The 18,992-nt window shown below is 38.0% G+C and overlaps 2 protein-coding genes across 5 annotated transcripts in view; both read left to right on the top strand.

Annotated features, from left to right (window-relative positions):
• Positions 1-2,256, top strand: part of bicd1a (bicaudal D homolog 1a) — a 31,715-nt gene extending 29,459 nt beyond the window's left edge. The window contains exon 10 of one of the 3 annotated variants that reach the window (XM_072385413.1): positions 331-2,256. In XM_072385413.1, coding sequence (XP_072241514.1) covers positions 331-451 — 121 coding nt within the window. In that variant the 3' untranslated portion in view covers positions 452-2,256. The remainder of the gene's footprint in view (positions 1-330) is intronic. The other 2 variants (XM_072385415.1, XM_072385414.1) reach the window with 2 other exon arrangements.
• A 577-nt stretch (positions 2,257-2,833) lies between these two features.
• Positions 2,834-18,992, top strand: part of fgd4a (FYVE, RhoGEF and PH domain containing 4a) — a 52,263-nt gene continuing 36,104 nt past the window's right edge. The window contains exon 1 of one of the 2 annotated variants that reach the window (XM_072385418.1): positions 2,834-3,322. In XM_072385418.1, the coding sequence (XP_072241519.1) occupies positions 3,250-3,322 (73 nt within the window). In that variant the 5' untranslated portion in view covers positions 2,834-3,249. Of the gene's footprint in view, positions 3,323-9,478; positions 9,926-18,992 lie in introns of those variants that run through there. The other variant, XM_072385417.1, reaches the window with a different exon arrangement.

Genomic DNA, 18,992 nt, shown 5'->3' with positions numbered 1-18,992 from the left:
GAGAGCAAGGCCAGCTTTTTCCTGTTTACAGGCTCAGGTTAACCTACTGCTGGTTGAGATAAGCTAACCAGCAGTAGGTTATCATCAAATTTACAAACATATCCAACTCTTATTCTCTGTAGGGAAGCTCAGAAATTGAAAGGTTTTTCCCTAAACTGTCCAACTATGAAGTCTCATCAGACTGTCTGCTTTGTTCACGAGTTGCATTTTTGTTTGTATATTTGGAATAACCTTATTCTTCTGCAACAGTTTTCTCTCTTTAAACCATAAATGACCTGTTTACAAAACTCCCATTTATTCCCTTATTCTTTGTTTCTGCCTTTTTTCCAGTCATAAACTTGCGGCAGACCTCCAGGAACATCAAGCAGTCCTGTCCAGAAGCCGAAACGCTCTCTCCCCTTGCGTCCCCAGTAGCTGTTTGGCCCACCAACCCCACCCTCCCGGCACCTAAGCTCGCTGTTGCAGCCCAGACCCTGGCCTCGGTCTGGCAGAGGCAGACACCCTGAACGGGTGTTTCCTCTCCCCTCAACCCAGCTGTCCAACCCAGTGCTCACTGGACTTCCCCAAGGACAACATGGCCAGGCTCTGGCAGGCCTCCTGGTTACCTGGGTCATAGAAGAGGAGCAGGACGCTCTCCCCTTCTTTGGATGTGTCTTCCTGCCATGGAAACAGAAAAGAGACGATTGAACTGAGGCGGAAATGCCAGTGCTAATGCACTGGAGACTTTCCCCTGATTTAAACTGTTATCAAATCGTAATTTATTTACTCTGTTGATTATTTATTTATGAGATTTCTTATTACTTGTATGTTTTTGTCTGTTTTCTGTCATTGTGCAAGATTGAAATCAAGACTTGTTTTCCTGCTGTGGTGAAGACTTAAGTGATCACTCACTGTTTTATCACATTTACAACATGGCCTGATTTTGTTTTATTTCACGAAAAAAGTGATCAAAAGAAGAACTTCTCTATTTACAGTGTTATTTTTAAATCTCACATAACCATCCTAAACAGCATTAGAAATAATAGATTTTGTCAGTATAAAAATCCAAAATTTAAATATATAAGCCAATTTTTACATAGGAGTGTTAGAGTACATTGAGTTTGGCATTGCCAACTGACTGATGAAGATAAGCATTTAATTGTTTTCTTTTCTTTTTTTTCTCTGGGTGATGGATGGCTTATCAACTGCCTTTCTTTCATTAGTCCTTCTTAGGATGCTTTTTTACACAGATTTCTTTGTGCAAATTCATTTCATAAAGACTGTTTTATACCTCTTTTTGTTTATTTATTTTTTTATAGCACTCTGCTGATGTGTTTGCATCTGTTATGTAGTTCAGTTATCCTCAAAGATTGGGATATATGAGATGAGTGTTTGAGACCAGGATTGGGCTATTGGCCTAGGGTTTTTGTGTTATGTTTTGTTTTTTTTCTTTTGAATTGCACAGGTTTAAGTAACCACAGAGTGAACTGACCTCCTTTTTAACAGTAATTAACAAACAGGATTTGCCATCGTCTTCCCAGAAAACGGTCATTATCACAATCAGTTTCCCCTATCATGACATGAACATATAAAGTTATTCAAGCTGACATTTTCTGTATCCCAAGCTACACTTATCACATCTTCTTGTTTAGCTGTCTCCATGTGCTTCCTCCAACCAGAATGTAGTACAGTACAAGCACAATTATACACTATGCATTAGAGCAATACACTAGCACTGGTCATCGACTGATCTGGATGACATTCACACTAATCTTTCTGTCATCCTGGTCTAACCAGCAGGCTGTCATGAAAGACAAGACAGCAGGTGTTCCCGAAACGTTACGGATAAAAGCGGGACACAGTCACAGCGCTACTGTCCATGTCCTGTGACAAAATCCAGATATTATTTCTTTTTGAAGCACTGAGATGGACATAAGCAATGCCATTTGTTGCATAATTTAAGTCCCATCTTCCCAAATCTTTCTTAAACACTTATTATATCTCTGATGATAAATTTCACCTCACTGCACTGATATTTTACCACAAGGATAACAAACCTTAAACTACAAAGCCAGTATTAGTGTTGTCATGATAGCATTTTTTTGACAATCAGGAGGTGACTTCCTGTTCTCTGTGTGTGCATCTGTCTTATAAAAGTGTCCATTGTTACTTTCACTACAAAACATTTGTGGTCCAAAAGTAGCCTCTGAATTCATGCAGGCTCATTAACGCTCTTGGTTTATTTGCACAACATAGCTGTGGATGGAGAGAGACTAATCTAATAACTGGGAGGAAAAAAGTTTGAAAAAGAATGCTAGCTGTATGCTGTACTTCAGTGGGTTTTACAGTGATGAATTGGTTTCACAAGCAAATAAAAAAAAAAGCCCTTTGTCCATTTTTCTGTTTAATGAACTACAGAGACAAAGTATATACACCTGTGTGCCGGACAGCAGGTTCAAAAACATTTGACAACAGTCTTCTTTTTTCTTGTTTTAACTCCACTGACTTAAATTAAACGCAGAAATCATAAATGTTGCACTACACAAGGATGGCGGCTTGAGTCAGTATCCCAAGAGAGACATAAAAGCAGTTGGTTGGAGAGAAATAATTCTCCCTATAACAGCATCTGATAGAAGGTCCTTCTCTTTTAACAGTGTTAAAACTTTTGCAAGTCATAGCAAGAGAATTCATATAAAAATAAGAGTGTAAAAGTTTTTCTAATCAGCTGATTGGGTAAAAGATTCTAAAGATGAATAAAAGCTTTTTCTTTTGATTGAGATAGCATCTTCTTACTAAAAAGTCACTGATTGAAAAAAAAGACATAGGGATTTAAATTTTAATCCGTCCTAGTTTTTAATGTTTACCACTGCGCTGAGTAGACTATGTGCGCACATCTTTCAGACCCCGTCTTAATGAGGAGTTGTAGTCTGCACCACCACAACACACTGAGAAGAAAAGCGGGCGGAGCTCGGGGAAACACCCCCATCAAGGTGACTTTGGAGAAAGATTAGTTGATCCAGTTGCCCACTCAATACAGCTGTTTACGAAACTGAACTCTGTCTGTTGCGTCTTCCCTGGTTATTGACTCGGACAGACTTCAGATTGCTCACAGGCGCGTATGGGCTGCCGCTGCGCAGCTGGATTTGATTTGCGAAAAGAACGAGTGCGTTTCTTAAACGTTTTGCTTTTTTTCCCGCGACCTTTTGGACTTTGAACATCTGTCTTATTGGTAGGCAATCTGAATGGTTGAGCGGTCGGTGTCTCAAAAATATGGACAGCTTTAACAGAGTCGCTTTTCGGAGGAAACAGCAAAGTCTGGATACTGCGGAGCGAAAAGCAATCGGTGAGTATGGACTATTGGCGAGATGTTTGAGTAAATTCATTTCTCAAGCTGTCTTTTTTTTTTAATTTGTTTTACTTCTACTTTTTTCTGTTTTTATAACCTGCTGAGTCCTCAGAAAAAGTACCTCGTGAACTCCAATGTGCAGTTGTGTGTGCTTTGACTCATTTTTATGATTTAATAGCGATTATACGACCTGTCAGCCATCATGTGTTTAAGTCAGTGTGATTGGGAAAGCATGGAATAGCTTTAGTGTATAGTACACTAACACACCTACGGGCCTTATGTATGGTATGAGGATTTTCAAAGGCAAGTTTAAACCTGCTCGATAACCATCTGCAGGCTGGAGGGCACATTTTCTTAAACCTTGAAGAACACCACCTCATCATATATCCTATTACTTTGTCTTCCTAAAATGCCTGTCCTATGAGCATGGAATGAACTATCCGTTTTGTTGTATTTCAGTTTTAGCTTTCAAATGTGTTGTAAAAACTTTCTACATGTTGACTTGGAGATGGATCTTTCCAGATCTTCAGACGAGCAGCTCTGACTGAAAGTTGTCCAAGCTTTGGTCCAGATTGGCTGACTTTTATCCCCACTAAACAAGGTTCCAAACATTTATCAGTTTTCAATCTGTACACTCTGTCTGGACATGACCCACTGAGGCAGGAGGAGCTAGCCTAAACTAATCTTATCTTCCAACTCCTACTTGTATAAGCATGCAGCTAAAGCTACTTCACTGTACTTGCAGTTCAATGTGAATTTTGTGCTGTGGCTGTTCGGATCAGGCAACATGGGTTACCTCCTAAAGGGTTTGAATGTGAGCAGCAGTCAGCTCCAGTCAGATGTCTGCAGGTGATAAACTGTGACCTCAGGACGTGAGGTAAATTGAAGAATACCCGTAGATTTGCCATTGAATCATCCTGTGGGAGCAGTGCAGGAGTCAGCTTCATATAGGCTGTATGCATCATCATATAACTGACTCCTGTATTGCACATGATACCGGAGTAAGCTGAGTGCTTTATATTTCACACACACCTGGATTTTTATGCTATTTGGCCAAGAGGTATGCAGTACTAAATCAGAGAGTGAAGGCCTCTATAAAAGTCTAGGAGGGTGGATTTTTAAGCTAGTAAAGCTTATCCCTCAAAATATTAACTATAATTTTGGCTTCAATTAACAATGAATAGTTTTTGTAATTATTACTGCTCACAAAGACATGTTTCTTGGTCAGTTCACCATGCCTCCCTGTATGTTAACCCCCAGTTATCGTAAACCAAAGCATCCGTGTTGTTTCTGTAAACATAAAACATGAGCTGTGTATGATTTTCAATGTTAAAGTACCGACTGAAACTAATAATCGCCACTGCTTCTGCTGTACTTGAAGTATTTCTTCCATTTGACCTGGTGCAATGTGACTCGTAATGTTCCAGCATTTTTATCATGCCTGGCTGATCCTTAGACCAACAGACTGTTTTCTACTTTTAATGAACTATATTTTTCTGCTCTGCCCCCATACACTTGGGACAGATTTAAAACGTTCACTGGAGTTTTATTAAATTGTTTTTTAGGCTACTATTTTATGCTGGGGAAAATGGTTTGTCGTTATTTGTCTGTTTACTGTCCTTCTTCCCAGACTAATGATTTGGCATTGAGCCATTATGGCTGCAAGTCTGCTGTTCTGTTGCAGTGGGTTGCGTTTGAATGTAAATAGCATTGTTCTCTTGTCAACTCTTATCTTGTCTTGCTGGCATAACAGAGCCGGGTTGTGTAAATGTGCAACATTAATATCACCATCGCAAAGCTTTGTTCTGTTTGGAAACCATCATTCACTTTAAGGAATTGCATATTTATCTTTTTCACTCTAATGTGTATAGTAAGGTTTGCATTAAGTAGTCTGCTGTCTTTAGTTATAATTGCAGTGTCCTTGGTCCCTGTGCACAAATATCTCCAGTACATTTATAGTGACGTGTGTTTTAATACTGGGTTCAGATAGCTTTGGAACTTGTAGGTTTACATTGAAGTTTCTGTGAGGACAGCTGTACCAGTCCACAACAATGGAGCTGTTTGTGTTTTTGTCTGCTCAGAAAGAAGCGGTGGGACTGTATGAATCAGAATCAGTGTTGCCTGCTCGCCTGCTGCTGCTGCTGGCGTTGTTTTTCTGAACTGATGGTCATTCATGCTGATCTGAAGCCTTTTACTGTCCAATACTGGCTGTAACTCACTTCACTATTGGTTCTCTGATTGCTTTTTGTACACCATGGTTTGCTGTACCACACCAATAGAAGCTCAGTTTGAGCTTTGGATAGAAAGAGGCACAGCCTTCATGTACAAATGGAATTTGGTATTTCTTATTGGTCAGTTTGAGTGTACTCGGAGTTTAGAAATGCACCACTCTTGTGTTTGGCTTCTGTTAAATAAAAAGGCCTCGTGTTCTGTTTCACTGAGCTACAACAAAAACAAGTAGGATTTTGTGATATTTTCACTTAACTCACTCCAAAAGTGTCTTTACATGTCTTTTTGACCATTAATTTACAAATCCTTTAAATCTTTTAGACCAGGGCCATAAAAAGAACCACAAAAGAAATCTTTAACTGTCACTTCCCCACAAATTGCCATGGCTGACAGAAATAAGAATAAATAAAATAATACTTTCTGTACATGCTCCCAAGCATATTGAGTTGAATCACCACCTCATAGTGACATTTTAAGCTTGAATACTTTTCTGCTCACTGAACTTGAAATGTCACTGAGGTCATAGATATGTCATCCTTCCTGGGTGCGTCAGTCCTAGTCTGCAGACTTTATTTCTCTGTCAGTGATACACATAATTCTGTTTAGCGGCTTGAACTCATCATATGGATATGCATGTTTTTTGGAAATATTTGCCCCTTTTCTCCTTTCTCCATGGCTACACCACAGTCTTGTGAAGTGATGCTTAGAATTTTCTTTGCATGTATATGATCTAAAGCAAATATGTTCTTTAATTGTTTTTTTTTATTGAGGAAAATGATCCACTATTACACATCTATGAGTGGCAATGTTATTAATCCTGCACATCTGCAGAATTTTAAACTATTTCTTTGTACAAAATGTCCTTAATTCTGGGATGTTGTTCACTGCAGGTCATTCCGCAGTATTTGTGTTGGATATCAGTCAGGACTTTTAGTTAGCAAGTCGAAAATGTTGACGATTTCGTTTGATCTTTAATCTTTGTTTAATCGTTCTTTGGGAGAATGGTTGTTATTTACATAATTGGTGACCAGTGCTCTCCTAAATACAGTTATTTGAGATAATTGTGATCGTGTCTGTATAATCATCATAATGGCCTTTGTTCACCTCTATGATAATAGCTGAGGGAAACTGGGAGAAATGTGTTGTTTTCATATTGATATTCACCATTTTATAGAGATGACTCACTGACTGATAGAGCTTATGTCTGTGTAATAATATAATTTTGTTGGGGTTTTTTGCCATCTTGTATTTATATTTCATATCTGTCATGTGCAATTTTTCTTTTAAAAACTAAAAGAAATTTTTCTGTATGTTCCTGTATTAATTTCCGATAAACTTCAATAATACCATCGTGTTGCTTAAAAGTTGCTCTTGAGTCCTTGGGGATTGTTGCACTGTTTTCACTTTAAATTCAGTGCTAATCTTTGAAGCTCACATACTTCTGCCACTCACATATATGTAATCTTCGATCAGTATTCATGCACAATATTTTTGCTTTATCTGATTTATTAGGGCTGTGTGGAGCTGCATGTTCTCCCCGTGTATGCGTGGCTTCTCTCCGGGTACTGCGGCTTCCTCCCACCGTCCAAAAACATGCATGTTAGGTGTCTTTGTTTGTCTCTGTGTGAGCCGGTATAGAAAATGGATGGATGATTTATTAGGTTTTTATGCCCTTTTGGACTTATGAAATTGGATATTTTCACAACAAAATTCATTATTATAGAAAACGGAAGATATTAGCTGAAATTATTTATAAAAGAAATGATATTTTCATCACACCTGCACTAACCAGTACTAGTTTTACAGCCCATAACTTAAATGTGCTTCAGTCTTCCAACTCTCACTATACCTCATTATGAGACAACAGACTCCGATGTTCTGTCAAAAGGTCACATGCATGTAAATTGGAAAATCAAAAGTCACTATAGCTGGGCCCTACTGTGTAGATGAGCCTTTAGCACTTAAGTAAATGTTAAAAGACAATTAGATGAAAAATTGATGAGAACTAAAACAGACCCTGGAAGAAGAATGGACCCACAACAAAATGACTACAGCTTGCAATAATTGTGCTTCCACCTTGTTGTTCTGCAAATATGCAAGTTAAAATACATTCAGATATTGAATTTAAATAAAAAAAAAAAGAGTTAAATCAGTCTACAATATCTCAAAATTGAATAGAAGCTATTGTTTTAAAATCCCTTAGCGTTTTACAATTAGCAGTCTGATTGAGGCTGAGCTCAATTTGTGTAGCCACAAGCAAAAGAGATAGTGTTTCATTATTGAGCCGCAGTATAAGTAATTATCACACATTCTCGGTGTTCTTGGCTTTGCTTTGCGAGTTAAGGAGCAAAAGGATGAGACACATTCAATTTGAGTTCGTCTGTCAGGCAGACCAATTTAAACTAAAATTGCTGTCATGATAATTAATGACATTTTCAGAGGCTGTGCTTTCATTACGTGTTTTCCATAGATCTTGTTACCCATGGTCTCAGTATCCAGTGTGCTCCCTGCAACCTGAACCTGATAAGGAAACCCTGAAGATCTATAACCAGTGTGCATTATCTGATGTCCTCTACATAATTATAAAAATGTATACATATATATATATATATATATATATATATATATATATATATATTACTAGTTATCAATGTGTTATTTATCTCCACATACATAAAACCAGTAAAGTCTGTTTAATAAATAAATAAATAAAAAAGCAGCTTGATTAATTATTGATCCATGTTAATGCATAACTCTTTATGACATGAAGGAGTACAAGGGTACTTCTGTCAGAGTTTGTGTCCTGCAGGAATGTCTTGCACTGTCCCACAGTGGGAGATTTTAGAAGGTAATTGAAGTATTCAGTTGACAGTCACAGTGGGTGTGAGCTGCACATTGCAGGAAATGACTAATACATGTGCTTGTGTCATGCAGTCGAACTCAGCAGTTTCCCACACACATATTGTCATGTTTGTGGTGCTGCAGTTTGCAGATGTTCCAGTAGGTGGAGAGAAAGGCTGAGAAATGTCTTTCCCATCCGCTTTTAGTTGGCAAACTTTGATTGGTGTTCACCCATGTAGTCTTAAATTGCATCACAGCCAGGTGTGACTCTGTGCAGTTGCTTCCAAATCTTTCAAGATACAGTTGGAAAGCCTGTTGCTTTTGTTTGTACGTAGAAAATCATCAAGATGTCCTTTTTATAAGGAGATTATGATGCAGTTGTTTTTTCACATTTTAATTTTCAATCTCTAATACTGCATAAAGTCATCAAGTAACTTTAACAAAGATACTCAGTGGCACAACTTTTCTAAGCTTCTGATGAGACGGGTACCTGCAGTATAAAGAGTTAGCTGTAGAGTTATAACTAATAGCATTTAAGACCTGTGTGATCTTTAACGGAGTGTCCAGTTAATTTCAGTCTTTATTCTTATTTAATGACCAAAACATATAATCTTTATTACACTAAGTCAAGAAGAAATATGAAATGCTGTCAGTGTTTTTCATCCTGATAGGTGCAGTCAAAAGAAATCAAATTTTCTGCCATGTTTCAGCCAAGAGACGATGTTTTTCTTTCCATGGAGCAGCCAGAGCTTCCTGACTGAGATGTGTGTTGCTTCCTCCTCCTGACTGGCATTGTTAGCCAGGGAGGCTTTTTCCAGAGAGCTACTGTACTCCGTTACCTTCTGAGCTCAGTTTGAGCTAAAATAATCAGAGCTGCCCTATCAGCCTGCTGGACACTGAGGAATCAAATCAGACTTGAAGGAACCGTTTTCACAGAGTGGAAGATTTTAAAAAATTGTGTAATCCTGTTTTTTTTTCTCTATTTTCCATTACTCACCTTTGCGAAATTTAGGACATTTAAAAGAACGATTTTAAAATGTTTATGGTTTGATGATTCATCTTTAACTACTGTACTGTCTCTCCTCAGTTGAGTTGGAGAGTATTGTAGAGCATAGACCTTATGTGAGTCTCCTCCACTTCATTGTGCTCTGAGGTAGAGGAAGGAAGGCAAGAAAGTATCAAACAGAAGTGTATTTTAGGACTTCGGTTCCACAGAGGATATGAACATTTTGTCTTGGTTGGTAACACTTTGCCTTGACTTCACCTTTTCATGCACTTGAAGTCGTCTTTCTACATGGACACAGCATGGACTAGTTATCCTGTGGTTATTGGAAGTCCCATCTAAGACGAGTTGCTTCTGGTAGGTCATCCTTACAGGCTGGACAAGACCATGAGGATGAATGCTTTCATGAGCTGATAATATATGTTACAAAGAGATCTTGATTGGACTGATAATGAAACGCCGCCGCAAGTACTGGTTTTGGAGTCGCAAAGGTAAAAACTCAAAGATGTGTCTCCTCTGCTGCTATGGTAAGATTTGAAAACTCTTCATTTGGATTTTAAAAAATGTTTAAGATTAGCTGATGTGAGTTTTTCTTGTTTTTTCTGCCCACACTTTCACAAATCTTGCTGCTCTGTCGTCCTCATCATCAGCATTTAGCTTTTCCCTGTTTTGCTGCTCGTGAGCATGATCGGGTTTCTAATGTTATCCTCTCGCTACTCCAGTTCTGCCTTTTTATATCGACATTATGTTTAGTTTCTGGTTTAACGTGCATGTTTGGTAGATGCACACTGAGTGTACTTTTGAGTGTTGATGCTGATATACCAAGCTGCTGTGTTTGTCTCCATGTGAACCGGCCTGCTGCTGTGTAGCAGCATGAGAGAAGGCATTTAAATTCACCATGCAGGAAAAAAAGACTGTTTTGTTCTCAGAGGCCTGGGAACCATTTCCCCCTCTTAAGACCCTCTTCCAACCACTTTGGCCTTTTGGCACTGTCCCTGATGGCCCATTACTCAACTGTGTTCATGTCCTAGTGCACTGAAAATTATTGTTGTTGTATTGCAACCCTCATCTGTGCACCTCTCAAGTTGCTGTGTATTGTTGGTGAACAGGGTTGAGTCACCCTTGTTTAATAGTTGAGTAGAGGAAACACTGCGAGGCTTTCTGCTCCATTCTCATAGACAGGAAGGAAAAGGCAGGGAACACCAGCATGCCTAGGTCCTTTCACCATGCACATTGTTTCAATGTCAGAGAAGGTGTCAGAGGCAGAAAGATCTTTATTATCAGTTTGTATGTACTCAGATTAATTTTGTATCTTTATGGGAGCCCCTGTAGATAACTCTGATTATCCTTAAGATGGATCATGTGCAGCACCGTTAGCTTATCTGAGAGATTTTGTAACTGGTAATGTGGGTACAGGTTTCATTTTAGGCCCTTCATTTTATTATTATAATAAAACTATCAAATAAAATCTCAACATTTATCTAATTTTAGAAGTGTGACTCATATTCATATAAGTGTGAGAATGTATTAGTGCCAAACTTTTTTAATTCTGCTACAAAAGTTTACTTTAAGAAAACATGTATTACAATTAATTCAAATCTTTCATCCATAAATGGATGATGGTTACATGCATTAGTAACACCAGTTTTTTGGGGGCTTTGTTCTGCTTGCTGAGTTATTTTTTACTGATGTGTTGATGACTATCCAGCAGCTGAATATCTACCAATTCAATGAAGAATGTGCCTTTAGCAGCCTAAAGGTGACTGTGCCGGTCAGTTGATCTTTAGGTCCTTCGTCTTTTTGTACAGACAGACGCAAACAACTGCCTCTTATTTTTTATTTTTTTTGTGGCTATACATGTTCTTAAAATAATTAAGGCATTGTAAGTGTTTCAAATTACTACTTTGCCTAATGTCTTTAGACATATTATTCACCAACAAATAAGCGCTGCATGAAAGGAGATAAACTCTTTCTTATTGGATATCTCATTAGATTTATGCATTTATGCTGAAATTAACACAAACTGTTGATGCAATATTTCTCATTGTCCATCTTCAAACTCTGAAATGGATCTATCCATTTAATCGAAGCTAGCACTTGAAGTATGTATATTTTGTGTAGTGAGGATGGATGCTGAGTGCTGATCTAAACAAAGCTAGTGAAGAAATACCATAAAGCTGCTCTGTTTCCAGAGTTACATTGCAAAAAGAAGCTTGATAGGATATAGATTTCTAAGAAAATTACCTTTTATTCACTTGATTTTGATACATCAGTAAGATTATTCCATGTGATTTTATAGTCCCTGTTATTACTTTCAATCCTTCTAAAACCCAGAAGGATTTGTAAATAGTCCTATTCAGAATAAAAGGTTACGCTTTAGAGGCTGGCTGCTTCATGATTGATACGTCACTAACTCATGCAGAGACATGCATAGCGCTCAGTCAAATTCACCCTCTGCTCATGAGGAGTGGTTTGAAACCACAAAGGTGGCCATGGCCAAAGAGCTGATCTTTTTACCTTGTGCAAGATCCATTCATGTTGTTTTTTTGGTGGGGAGTGTCCATGTGTTCATGTGCATTAATCACCCCACAGCTTCCCTGCATACTGATAAGTTGATGGCAGTGGGCCTCCTTGCACAGTCTCTCCTCAAAACAAGTTGCTGTTCTACTTCTTTAACTCATCATGTTCCTTTTCTAGTGTGTTTGCGGCACCATTTTTTGAGCTGGAGCTTGATCCAAGCGCTTGAGTCATAGACATGCTTGCAAAAGGCACTGCTCACACAATCACAAAATCCCATTAATGGTCCACGGCCTTCAGCTGCTGCAGATGGTGAAATTTATATCCCACTGTATTCCGTCATGGTGGCCTTAAGGTGGCTATGTTAATCTTTTAAAGTCATTTTTTAATAAGAACACATGCTTCCATCCACCATTTGTATCATGTAATGAACACCGTAGGATTTGTAGGCTTTACTTTCTAGTGTTAGGATCTGTGAACCATTAATTTCTATTATTTCCCTTTTTTTTGCTTCACAGCCCTCAGGCATCCTAAGTTTAACATTTGTAGATCTGGATCGATAGATGGATAAATACTTTATTGATCCCGAAGGAAATTGTGGAGGATCTGTTTGTTTTAACTGGATGGGTTTAAGTTTTTTTTAGGTCTTGCCGCAGAAACAGATGGTATGGTTGTCATGTCAAGATCTGACTCTGTGCTGACATATGTTTCTCCTTTTTTCTTCATCTTGTCTTTCATATTTTTTTTTTCTGTGGCTATTTAAACCATCTTCCCACAGGTTTCTTTCTTTTTTTCCATCCACCTACCCTTTGTCTCTACCCACTTTGTACCCCTGGCATGCCAAAGTTCTCGCATCATGCACAGGTTGTTTGGTGCCATGTTGGAGGAGATCTGCAGTTAAACCACAAAAGAGTAACCTGGGACATATATTGATGAAAAATTAAAGAAGATTTTATGAAACACATGGTGTTCAGAAATCATATATAAATAGATTTTTCTACTAGAAAAACATCCCTATGTGCACCCATACAAACATAAAATCCTCAAGTGTGACGCTTGCTGTTTTCTGATGACCTTTGCTTGAGCGTGACAGACACAAGTCACCACAGCATACTCACTTCCTCCAACCCTAACGATCAGTGAGGGTTGCTGTCAGCTTTCTTTAGTGGGTTGGAGCTGAATATATACTGTTTTTCACTGAAACTTGCTCACACAGTACTTGCACACTAAATAAAAAATATTCTTGTACTCTAATGGACTAAATTGATTTACTTAAATGTCCTTCTGACAGAGTACGTTGTGTGCAGTTTAGAAACTAACCTGCCTTTAAAAAGACATTTCCTCTGGGATCAATAAAGATTTCTGATTCTGAATTATTCTGTGTTCAAGGTTTTATCTTTGCATATAAGGCTTAGTGATATTAGTATTGTTTGTTTCAAGTGGCCTTGTTAACCATAGAACTGTGACAGTTATTAAACTTGTCAGGCTGAAGTCTCAAACCATCTCTTATTTCTTTGTTTATTGACAGGAAGAAATGGGTATAGAGATTGATTAAAACATAGATGAGGCAAAACAAGAGTTTACACAATTCAAACAACCTTGAAAGTCAATATTTGGTAAATTCAATTTAATTCTTCAACACATCTTGAACCCCTCTAAGAGAGCTTCCTTGTAATGTCTTCAAGTAGTCTTCAAAAAAAAATCCTCTGGGCTTCTTGAATGACTTTCCAAAGCTCCTCCTTGAATTTTAGCTGCTTTTTGTTCCATTTTGTCAAGATGATTGCACAGTGCTTCAATAATGTTTATGCCTGGGTTCTGGGGTGGATTCATCACTTTATCAGACCTGCTGCCTCTGATTTCAAGTCCAGTTAAAGAGCTACTTGGCATACATCAGCCTTATGTCCATTTCCTTTCCTTTAAAAAGGGATTCTTGACTGTGATGAGGCTTCAGCGAACAGTTAATGGATCAATTGAAGGGTCAGATGCATCTCTCACGGTCTGTCCTTGGTATTTGCTGGGGTTTTTTTTCCATTTCTTAACAAATTGTGTCTTTGTGACAGGTCGCTACATAAAGTGCCCCAAAATAAAAGAAAAAAAGAGAAAAAACAACAACAAAAAAACAAGCTTTACACTGAAAATACTAAGGTACAAGGACTCAACTGACAATGAGTTAAAAAGCCGACAGTTTCCAATGGTGAACTTTGAAAGACCTTCAGAAAGCGCTTGTGGCCACTTCAAGATATTACGAGAAAGTCTGTATTCTGGTTGGCTAAATATAAAGTAATGAAGGGTGCTTCAACAGTTTTGCACTTTACTATACATCTATTACTTTTGTGACAAACCAGACTATGTACTGTGGAAAAAAAACAGCTTTGAATGGTTCACAGAGCACATAAACTGTCATCAGCTGAAACTGAACACCTGTTCATTTAAAAACATTTGCCCTTTTTGAGTGTTAAATGATGTACAAGGGAATGCAGTCAGCCCTGTTAGCCAGGACATGAACTTTGAAGCATTGATAGAATAGTAATTCACGGAGGCAGATGAATTCAGTGGGTGGATTCTACAGGAGCTATGTGGTATTTTCACACACCACTTTCTTTGTTTTACCTTTTTTTTTTTTATTCTTCTAAAGATTGGTGAATCAATAATACACAATCAGAGTAGCAGTTTACTTAGTGAACAGGACTTTTATAAGACTGACAAATACTTTTGTGAGCTATTTACACATTCACACACATACTGTTATTGCTGTTCTCACAAAGATGCAGATCATGAACTACTTATCAGCCTCTGTGATCAGCATCATCTCATATAGTTAATTCAGGCTGGATTATTGGGGATTTATTCTCTTTGTTCACTCTGAGGAAAGATGAGGAGGGTAATGAAAGCATCAAAGAGTTTCCTGCGCTGGGGTGGTTTTCTCACCCCTCTAAACTGGTTGTTTAATCAAATTGGTGTCTAGATCCTCTCCTTTTGTTTTTTTTTTTCCTCATTCAGTGCTTTTCAAGAGCATCACTTCACATTGAACATTGATTTTAGCAGGTTGTTGGGCACTTCAGGAGCAGGGATGGTGTGTGGACAAGGCTAATTATGTGAACCAATTCAGTTTGCATTGTTGCCGTTTCTCTGGGAGAGATGCTGACCCTTTGTCATAAAAGCCTGTTGTGTTTTGATGACAAATGTGTTGTAGAGACTGAGATTCACCTTGTACCTAGACTCTGTATCTTGTTTGTTGTGCTCTTGTAGCTTTTGATGTTCCATATGCCCATTCATTAACATGTATGTGTCTGCAGACAATGACCACCATTCATTGTTGACCTTCTTTATGTGTGTGGTGTGAGGAGGAGATGGTCAATGAAAACAGCAAGGGCTCTAGTGCATTGTGTGCATGCCAAAATGTGAATGTGCGCGCTGGCAAACGTGTACATGTGCATGCATTTTAAGTGATGTGGATTTATTTAATGATGTGTGTGTGTGTGGGGGAGGGATGTGCAGATAAAGATGTGATGGTTAACAGGCTGGAGCCAAGCTGCTCTCCTCTCCTCAGGCCACAGAAAGAGGAAGGAGGTGAATGATGGAAGAGGGGCAGACTGGTGTAACACAGAGGTTCAGTAGGTGGATGTGATAGATGGGGGAGATGGAGAGAGGAAAGAAAAATTCCAGCTCGATGGTAAATGGGGGAGCTGCAGCTGTAAGAAGATAGAGAAAAGTGTGAGGTAGCCTGTGTGCTTCTGTGAAAGATGAGTGGGTGGAAGATGGTGAGGTGTCAAGACAGAGTAAAATATAAGATGAGATATGCAACATTCAGCTGTTTCATGCTTGAGATTAAGGCTATGAACATAAAAAATAAAAATTTAATCCATATTTGAAGTTAAAGGCCAATAAAATCAACCAAATGTTTGTCCTTTTAAAATGAGTTTAATTATTATTTATTTTCCTTTTTTTTTTTTTTTTTTTTTTTTACACCAATCATAAACTGAAAAGATCTTGGCACATTTTACTTACTGGATGTACAAAATTATTTATTCTGTAGATCCAGACAGGAGGAGAAAGTCCCTCACGAAGGCATTATTAAGACCAGTGCCCAGGCAGTGTGCTCTGACTTCATTATTTATGGTCATTTGCTGCATACACAGCACGGATATGGTTTGGTTAGTGATTTCTATCAAGCCCAATTGGTGAAGCCAGTCATATTTTTCACAGCAGGAAGAAGAGGAGTTTTGTTATAAACTATTGAACACACCATGTTAGGCGTACTGTGTGAATTAAAGATTCTGCATTTCTTGTGCCTGATTATGTCAACACATTCATCTTAATAACAGGCACTTAAGATATCAACATAAAATGGCAGTTCAAAATATCAGATTTATTTATTTTTATATATATATATATATATATATATTCACTGTACAAGCTGCTGGGTGATGCGAGTGCACAGGCATATATGCAGGGATCACTGTCATGCAGGCGCACATCCACTGAGAATCCATTGATCTTATTTAAACTGCATGTCACGCTTCCACATAAATGGACAGTTGTCAGTTCATTATAAATTCTCAACTGATCGTATCAGTTAATAGTATACATTGCCAGGTCCCAGATGTAGGACACTTTAAAGGTAAATGCACATTTAACAACTTAATTAACTCAAAGTTGATTTCTAAGATGTGGAAATTTCTCAAGTTAAGGATTGTAAAAAAGATAATCTAAAAACACAACATGAGTCAAAACAACAGAGACAACTTAGACTAACATGGGCGGGACAAGAAACCGAAACTTGGAACAAGCTGGTGTCAGACACTTATCAAGAATAACATGAGAAATATGTGCTAGAATGCTAGTCACAACTTACACAAACTGGCAGAGAACAGCAGAAACTTGGGAGTACATATGTACAGAGTGAGGAATGACTGATAACAACCAGGTGTGGATGCCAGGAGCAGTAGCTCAATAGTTGGGTAGTTAACAGAACACAAAACCGTTGTGAAGTAAACACAGGAAACAGATTAGCAAGGCTAAAGTTAGTCCCCAAATTAAACAGGAAGACAAAGAAAAGCCTAATTAAAATGAGAGATAATAGACAGTTTCACAATTCAACTGAATCAGCATCAAGAAACTGATGTCTGGAGTCGTGTTTCAGAGCAATTAAAAGATATTTCAACCATGTATTGTATTAGTGTCATACAGTTTTATGGGATTGTTATGTAGAAATATGTTAATTAGAACGTGTTCTCATCAAAAAACAGCACATGGTACTGTCCTTTACTGTCATTTACACACCCTGCAACTTTGAATTAAGAGCACGTAATTATGAAGCACTGTTGAATTCAGGTCCAAAATAGCAGCTGTCAAGCCCCCCCACTACTGAGTCATCTATATAGTGAACAGTATATAGTAAGCAAGCAAATGAGTGAACTATTCAAACTCAGCAAGTGTAAATAAGATCAATGGATTCTCAGTGGATGTGCGCCTGCATGACAGTGATCCCTGCATATATGCCTGTGCACTCGCATCACCCAGCAGCTTGTACAGTGAATACCAAAACAGATCCATTACTCACTGTCTGTGGGGGGTGGGGGGAGGGGTAGTGTCACCATGGAAACAACAGGCCATCCCTCAGATGATAATCAACAAATGTGTTAGCTCATAAGACATTTGATTTGCTGTCATTATTTTCAAATGTTCTCCCCCTCCAGGGTACCTGGCGTATTTTTGAAAATGTAGCTCAGCTCTTCACAGCTACTGACAAAACCATAGATGTGACGCTGAAGAGTTGTGTAAAGTTTTATCTGTATCTCAGCATTATTTCAGATAACATTTTCCTTTTTTCTGAAAAGGTTGAACATTGAGCTCACATTGGTCTTCCTAACATATTCATACAAATCCTGTCTGTAGCATATTCATCCAAAATGACTCCAGAAGGTGCAAACTGCAAATTGTTGCAATGTGTTGTTAGAGGATCTCTTTTAATATCCTCACCTGTCACTTTGGGTTAGGACATTAACTGCAGTTTTTAATTACTCTGTCAGCCTTGGAGGCAAAAATCGCCACATTTGACTTCTTCCCAGACAACCATTTATTTGCAGGTTTACAGTTGATAGAATTAGAATACATAGATTGTACCTTTTATTATTAATAATATAAAATATTAAAATACACTTTGAGTTTTCTTTGAGAACACTGTTGTAAGAGTTTATTTTGTTTTTGTTTTGATCCAGTTTGAGTTCACATGCAACTCATTGTGTTTAAGCTTACTTTAGTAATAGAAACACTGATTATGTTGAAAACAAGGTCAGCGGTGTGGATATTTCCAGAGACATTATTCTGTCAGCTCTCTGCTGAACACTGTTCCAGTGTTACTACATCTAAGGCTTTTTAAGTTTTCTTGCTAACACGCATCAAACGGAGTGAACTTTCTGATTGGAACATGTGGTTCTGAATTTTCTTAACATTGCTAGAATAGCGCATTAAAGATAGATTGGTAAACAGTATTTATTTATTTATTACTATAAATGTTTAGCATAAATGAAATACTCGAATATCTTTAATTAATTTTATTTCATATTTAGGTGTTTAAGCATCCCTTAGCAGTCTGTGTGAAATCATTGTGCCACTAAACCAACATTAGACAGGGATGGTAAGGAAATGCTCACTGACTTTGAGCTGTGTTTGCCTTTGAGCTTGAGTGATGAGTTTAAAAAAATAGATTAAATGGGGTGCTGTGTAGTTCGTGTGCTGGCCTGCAGCCCTTTCCTGTCCACCCACTGTCAGATAAAGGCCACTGGTGCCAAAAGAAACCTTTAGCAAAAAAAAATAATCAATTTAATCAACAAATTATTGCATTTTTTGTAAAGCTAGCCAAATACAGACCAGCAAAGTTAAAAATATTGCATTTTATGTCCTTGCTCTCTGGAAAGGCAAACTGGTGTTTGCATGTTTTCTGAAATGTACAACTGTTTTGAAACCATCTGAATTTACACTTCTATTTTTTGTGCAAGATTTGTTGCAAAGCATTCATTTTTTAAAATCTTTTTTAGGCATGATGATTTCCTGCATGTGACTAACACATGCGCA

This window comes from Leuresthes tenuis, unplaced genomic scaffold (genome assembly GCF_036924035.1).
Source record: "Leuresthes tenuis unplaced genomic scaffold, fLeuTen1.0.hap1 SCAF_5, whole genome shotgun sequence".
NCBI lineage: Eukaryota > Metazoa > Chordata > Actinopteri > Atheriniformes > Atherinopsidae > Leuresthes > Leuresthes tenuis.
Note: the sequence above shows the minus strand (reverse complement) of the source record. Positions and strands in the feature narration are given on the sequence as shown.